The sequence below is a fragment of the Sesamum indicum genome, linkage group LG2 (assembly GCF_000512975.1).
Source record: "Sesamum indicum cultivar Zhongzhi No. 13 linkage group LG2, S_indicum_v1.0, whole genome shotgun sequence".
Classification (NCBI taxonomy): domain Eukaryota; kingdom Viridiplantae; phylum Streptophyta; class Magnoliopsida; order Lamiales; family Pedaliaceae; genus Sesamum; species Sesamum indicum.
In genome coordinates, this window is record NC_026146.1 from 6,292,542 (window position 1) to 6,300,211 (window position 7,670).

Here is a 7,670-nt window from a genome sequence, read left to right on the forward strand (position 1 = left end):
CCTAAAATTCTGGTAACAGTCGGTAGATAATGGTAACCCCTTGTTGATTTCAGTCTGGTCTTTGCTCACAAGTTTCAAAAAGCCTGCAAGTTCTATGATGACGGGTCAAATGACAAGAGCCTAAACAAGTCCCACATTTACTACCACGGGCCTAAAAATCTGCAGCAAATACATTTTCTATCGGTGCCAATTTAATACAGAAACTCCACTTTGGGCGTTTGTTCAGATCGATAGCATCTAAAAGAGTCTCGCAAAAAGTACAGGTTGCACAATCATAGTTTCCTAAATTGCCTCAGTACTTTGCAAGAGTCACTTAATATTCCATTAGCATTGAGGATGATGTCTGACCTGTTGACCATGCTCGGGGGGAGTGGAGAATATCATAACTGAGCAAGCAATTAGAATGACAATATCAACAATCACAGAGGTAATTTTCCATAAGGTACATAAGGTGAAGCAAAACATGAAATCATCCACATCCATGTATCGCCAAGAAGAAAACTTTGACGTGATAAAGAAAAACAACCAAATTCTGGAGATTGCTTGTGCTTGAAGAAATATTTTCCAAATTTTTCCAAAGGTGGATGTGATGAACATCATCTCATATGCTAGGTACTTCACAGTAAGTATGACATTTCTGAATCCAAGTCAACCAGTCAAGCATAAAAAGCAATGTCAATCATCAGAGAAAATAGAAGTTTTATGCAAACTCAGTGACTATCAACCATGATAATAACTATTCCCCCCTGAAATGACAAAAAAAGACATAGATGTACCTCAGACATTATACTGCTTCTTCCTTCACCTCCAGCAGCCAAAGTTCTAAAAGAATAAGGTATTCCAAAAGCACCATCAAGATGTCTCTCCAACAATGCTGACCTTGAGCTTGAAGCACGGTGACCATGATTATCTGGTCCAGGTGGAAGCGCAATCTCCTGAGAGATAGCAGAGGAACTTGATCGTGCAGCACGATTACTGCTCTGACCTCCAGGCTCAGTAGCTGCTGAGGACAGCAGAGATCTTCGAACAATTTCTGATAGTCTCCGAGGATATTGTGGACAACTCCGATGCGACCAACTAGGTGAAGAAGAATTGGCTCCTGTACTAGGGCCTGCCCGAGAAGTAGATGCGACATTTCCAGCAACACTGTTATTCCCACTAGCCAAGTTCCAAGTTGTAGGATTTTGAGATGAACTTCCAATCTCACTAGCAGGAAGAAACATGGGATGTTCTGAAATGCTTCTGGGAATATATCTTGGTCTAGGTTCTTCATAAAGTGGAAAATTCCTCTCGTCGGGAATAGCAGAAGCAGATGAGCTGCTAGTTCTTGAACTTGATGCTCCACCCCACCGAGATTGATGGTTTCGACGCACAGAAGGAACATGCACTGATCGCCCATGAAGGCTTCCATTTTCCACCGGGGGAGCTGGATTCAAATCAAAAGGACGATTACGAAGAACTAATCTTGAAGAATGACGGGAAGATGAAACATCTACATTTCCAACATGAGCCTCAGTTGGAAATGGATTGTCCGGTATAGGATCTTCCTGGTGTAATCCATGAATGCGCAAGCGGAAATTTCTGCGAGAACTTTCTGCATTTCCTGAAGCAGTCAAAGAGAAAGGACTTGCAGAAGCAGCGCCTCCAACACCAAGCCTAAGCCTTGGATTTTCCTGCACAGACACATTATTAATGACAGGGTCATTTGCTGTTGGCATTGGCATACTAATGCTGCCAGAAGCAACCTGAGCAGCTGGTACAGTATGCCATTGACTTCTTTCAGTATTCTGGAAACAATTTGAACCTCCCACTCCAGAAGACTGTCCCCCATGCACTTCAAGTGCTTTTCTCTTGCATGACATGCGCCGACCATCCAAGGAACACCCTGGCCTGTCCTCACTATCTTCCATCACATATCCACCGCATCCAGAAGACATGCTAAAAGAATCAGAGGAACTACCAGTTGATCGCATCTGCTCATTAGATGATCCAATAGATATGTACCCACTGGGACGCTCAACTACCTGACATTCATCATCCTCTTGATCTTCAAAACTCATATTGAGATCCTGAGGAAGGGCATTCGAGCTAGAATGCTGAAGAAGAAATGATCCATTTATAGTCTGGTTGCCATTTAAATTTACGTCAACATTATCCGATGAAAGATTATTAGGTGGTTCATATTGCTGTTCTTCCAAAGCTCGAGAGCAGTAGGTCCATGTATGTTCTGTTTTCCTTTCATTTTGGTCACCGTGATGCTGTGCAGCACTGGAACTAGTTTCACCTAAACTCCACTCAGCATTCCGTCCCTCAGGCCTTACATGTTGCAGATATTGGACATTGTTCTCACTTGATGATATCCTGTATTCTGGTAGCCGATTTTGGGCAGAAGTCTGCATACTGTTCCAGGGTGCTTGAGAATCTATGCCAGCATCACTTGACGTAGAGCCATGATCAAAGCTTAGATTTTCAGGTAAGGCACTGACAGAACTCCTATGCCCTTGCATTAGGGCTAGAGTTGAACTTATCTAAGTACTCGTGAACAGTTCCGATAAATGGGTGACAGAATATGAGCACTTCTGCCCTTCAGCAACCCTGCCAGGACAGCTAAACTCATTAATAAATGTCAACCTTTGATACTACAGAAGTTTACAGAAGTACAATGAGCATAATAGGTGGGAATAGAATGCACCATTAAAGAATAGTAAAACAAAAATGGTGCATCCATTAGTAAAAACTATGATCTGGAACCATTTCAATCTAAAACTTTTGTCCAGAGTAGGACATATGTCATGAATGCTACAATTTAAGAAAAGTCCTTGTGAGACCTATAGTTCCTGCCGTATGCTGAATTAGTGTCAGCTGAGATGTCATACAGTTCAAGCAAGCACCGGAGACCTTAGATTCTCATTTGTTCATTCAAGCAGATAACTGAAGCAACAAATTTCTTGTCACCATCAAAGCCTTTCTATAGAACTACCTTTCTATCAAACTGAGAGATTAGTGATTAAGACAAACATTCTATCATCTATCTCTCAGCCATATCAACCCAAAAGTTTTATTTCAAATTTAACAAAAAAGCCCATTGAACAACTCAAGCAATGGTATAAAAAGATCATTGGTTGCGGCCACAGGAATTATCATTGCCCTAATCTCACCTGAGATAGACAAAACTCTGAATTTCTGACTAAGTAAATAGTTGAATGTTCAACAGTAAGAAAGAGCCAGTTATATCCTTCTCGTAAGTCCTAAAAACTTAAAGCAACAAAACTAACACACATGAATTTCCCACCAAAGTTAAGTGAGCAAGGAGCATCACCAACCAAACAGCAACATTGTACTGAAGGTAGCTAAAACAAAGGAGTAAAAGGAACCAAAAAAGAAAAGAAAGCTCAGCTTTGGTAAAAAACTGCTTCTTTATCAATACTTCAACACTTACAGGCAGATACCCAGAAGCATTGACCATAAATACACCAGATTGTTGTATTAGCTTCATTTAGTAAGAGAATAACAAAGAGAACTGATGCTAGATAAAACCTTTCTAAAGCTACAAAAATATTTTCGAGTTTAGAAAAATTCCTGAGACAAATTCAGTCTTGAATCACCTACAAAAAATCAAAACATCTCTCCCAGAAAATAATTTAAAGAAAAAAGAAATAGATTTATAAGTTCTACAGCCAGTTGCTCTTTTTTTTTTTTACCCCAAAGAAAAGATAAGGAGGAAAAGATTCCAAAACCCACCCAGAAAAGAAAAATAAAAACACAATCGGAGGCGGAAAGACAGGGTAGCACAGGATAGCAGGTAAATCCCAGAAACCAAAATCGAAAAGGTCACCAAAAAAGATCGAGTTTTTGTCACAGAAACCACCAAAAAAAAAAAACAGAAACAGCTACAACAATGGTCTAATCGAACATTAATACATGGATAAAAGAATCCGTGAATTTTTACCAGCCAAGGAGCAGCAGATACAGCGATAGATCTAAAGTCAAGACCTGAAAATAGCAAAAACAAATTCTTTTTTTCAAAAAAGAAAAAAAAAATCCGTTCTTGCAAGGAAGAATTCCACAAACTCTGAGCAACGATCAAAAACTCCCCACCCCACCTCTCTTTTCTTCCTTCATACAAAGAAGAATTGAGAAAAAAGGGAACGATGTGAACACAAACCTCTTTACACACAGAAAAGAAAAAAAAAATAGAGAGAGAAAAAAAGAGTTTGAAAACCAGGGATGAGGAGAGATGAGATGGAATGAAATGGTGGGTGGTGTGGTATGAAATTGAGAGATGGGTGGAGGGATTAATGAGGACAGTAATCTTTAATTTACTCAAAACACCTCACCAATAGCCCACAGGGCCACCCACATTCACACCTCTATGCACAGATAGGCACCGAAAATTTCCAACAAAATAATAATAATAACTATAATAAAGCAAAAACTTCTAAAATTTCATTAATGCCCATAAATATTTTCTCTCGAAAACCAAAAAAGAAAAAGTCAAGCAACGATGGATTCCTCCCACCACTTTCCACTGATGCGACGGAAACGAAAAATAAATTTCGGGTCGAAACTCCAAAGCGAAAACAAAACCGCTACAGCGAGAGTAATTACTATGGGGTCACGTAGGGAAGGAGGTTGGCTCACCAAATGTCTCCTCACCCCCTCGCTGTCAATCTGAGCCTGCTATTCAACTCTTTCTCCTAGGGCACGCCGAATGGAGAGGGGAATTGGGAAGAAAAATGAAAACCCTTTTCCTTTCCCTTTCCCTTTTCCTTTTCCTTTGGATTTCTGCTCGCGGGTTATCAAAATCCTCACGCCAAGCACCTGTCCCTTGTTTATGCGGCCATGCTATGCATCATCACATGCATGTTTTTGCACTCTTCTTTTTTTGAGTCTAACGTCAGTAGATTTTGTATGCGTGTTTTGGTAATTTTTACCTCTCTTTGATGAGAGGGTTTTGGTTTCTTTGGGTTTTCATGAGTGTTTGGTGATAGGTGGGAATGGGATATTCTTCTTATTCTTTGCCTTAATTGGATTCTTTGTGTTATGGGATATATGCTTTGCCTCCAATTGGATTTTTTATTTTAATTTTTATTTATTTTATATATATACCATTATCGTCTGCATAAAAGAAATTAAATAAAATAAATAATATAATTTTTGTATACGTAATATATATACGTTAATTGAAATAAAATATATAATAAAATATAAAATAAAAAATTATGTTCGACTTTCCCCCCTTGCTATTGTGTAATTTGACAAATGTAAGCATAAAGCGGGCACGAATTATATGCCGTATGGTCTTTTCGACACGTAAGTGGATGTATTAATTGTGTCCTAATTTTTAAAATGATCAGATATAGTATTGAATATTTTGTAAACATAAATAGAGATGAAAAAAATACGCAACGAATATGGTTCTGATGTAATTAAAAATAGGGTTAATTACACTCTTATTTATAAAGTTTTGATTTTAATTACACGTAAATCTTATACGATTTGAAAACTTACATCTAACACTTTTGATGTTTGCTTTCGTCTAATAAATAAGTCTCCCGTTAGTCAAAATTAACTGAATCTGCTGGTATTAACAAAAAAATTGAATGGAAAATTAATATTTACCCTTGATTGATTTAAAACTGACTTATTGCAGATCAAACAATTTTTTTCGAAATAAACTACTCTTCTAACGATAAAAATTTACTTCCTCACATACATTAACGCGTGAAGACGTATGAGAGTAATTTAATTATAAAAAAATTATTCAACATATTATAAGTCAGTAATAAGTCAATCGAGATAAATATAGATTCTTTTTTTTTCAATTCTTTTATTAATATCAGCAAATTCGGTGAATTTTTACCAACGGAGGGACTTATTCGTTAGGCGAAAGCAAACTTCAGGAGGTGCTAAATGTAATTTCTCAAATCACAATAAATTTACGTATAATTACACCAAATTTTAAATTAGGGTATAGTAAATGCAGCTACTAGGAGTATTTGATATGTTATTCACAAAATATGGGAACCATGAAATTTAATTAAAATTTGGAGTGAAAAAGAAATTTAATTTTTTTTTAATAACTTTGGAGTTATATATTCTAAAAGCGTCCAGATAACTGAAAATCAAAAGAAAAGTGCTTGAAATGCATGGTTTGATAATGAAATTTCAAATGATAATAACTTTTAATCCCGTATGAGCTATAATCGATCTATCTGTGCACGCAATCTCCTTTCCCAAGAGAACCTAACCATTCAATATTTTTATCATGAGACGTTACTGTTCATCATGAAATTTCATCGTTCTGACTATTGTTCGAACATCACTTTAATTTCTTTCATTTCTTTTAGCAGATTTTAGTTCATTTTTTTTATTATTATTTTTTAATTATCATTTAAGCCTCATATATTACCAAATAATTATTGGGACATTAGGGTATTTTGATTTTAATTTCATAGCATTTAAATTAGTTCAAAATTTAGCCCATTTTTATGCCTATTTAACCAAGGTTAGGTTTCTCTATTTTAAATACATTGAAATTTTATAGTGAGAATTATTATGAAATAAAATGAAAATGAAATTATGAGCTAAATAATATTAATTGAATGAGAATTTTATATCATTATCACATTATCTATTAACGCTCTAATGTTTAAAATTCTTTGTCATATATACCATATTACTATCAATTAATGTTTATTTATTTTAATTTGTTATATTTGGTATTAATTAATTATGAAATTTAGTAAATAAATACAAGAATAGGAAGAGTTAAGGAACTCTTATTTTAGATATTGGTGATTCTTTTATATTATTTCAGTTTTAATTTATTGTTTTCGCTATGTTTTATTGATATAACACTACAAAAAATAAAAATAAAAAAATTAGCGACCAAAAGGATTAAGCGATAAGTTTGATACTGTCACTAATTATAACATATTCCATGACAATAATTTTTATACAATAATTAATAAGAATCAGTGATAAAAGATTGTGCATTAAGTTGTCATTAAAACTAGTTAGTGACACATGTGTAGTATTAATTTAGTGCAGTAACTATTTATTGTCGCTATATTGTTGTCATTAATTAATTATCTATATATATCGACAATTTTATTTACAATTCTGGTCACTAATAGGAAAAATTATTTTTTTCGCCCGTTAATTTTACCTTCTATTACTTTTAGTCATGTGAGTATGTTTTTTAATTAATTAATCCTGTAAGTTTGAAAATAATAAGATTAAGTCCGATTTTTAGGATTTTGTATTGAATTTTACACCATTTTGAATTTAAGCCGGAAATTGAAAGCGTGGCAGATATTTTGCTAAAATGTCCGACAACTTATCCACCTATACATCGGCCTATTATGACACATGTATTCACAAAATATATTTTAATAAATTATATTACTTGCTATAAATAATATAAATACTTACTATTATTATTATTTACTAAATTAGAAAAGTAAATCACTTTTCTTAAAATTTTTAAAAAAATTAACTTTCCTTTGAAAACTTAACTTTTTTCTTAAATTTTTAATTATTTTTAATTAAATTAGTTTTAAAAATGATGGTGAAGGCAACGACGTTGCACTCTCATCACATTTACCGTTCATCAGATCTATAATTATCTGGACGACAAACATCACCCACCGCAATAGAGGGCAAAG

The 7,670-nt window shown here is 34.8% G+C and overlaps 1 protein-coding gene across 3 annotated transcripts in view; it reads right to left on the minus strand.

Moving 5' to 3' along the window:
* LOC105155484 (probable E3 ubiquitin-protein ligase RHG1A) overlaps positions 1 to 4,994 on the minus strand; it is a 7,738-nt gene extending 2,744 nt beyond the window's left edge. For 2 of the 3 annotated variants that reach the window (XM_011071364.2, XM_020698795.1), the window contains exons 1-2: positions 3,950 to 4,299; positions 777 to 2,595 (exon numbers count right to left, since the gene is read on the minus strand). In XM_011071364.2, the coding sequence (XP_011069666.1) occupies positions 777 to 2,507 (1,731 nt within the window). In that variant the 5' untranslated portion in view covers positions 2,508 to 2,595; positions 3,950 to 4,299. Of the gene's footprint in view, positions 1 to 776; positions 2,596 to 3,949; positions 4,300 to 4,641 lie in introns of those variants that run through there. The other variant, XM_011071363.2, reaches the window with a different exon arrangement.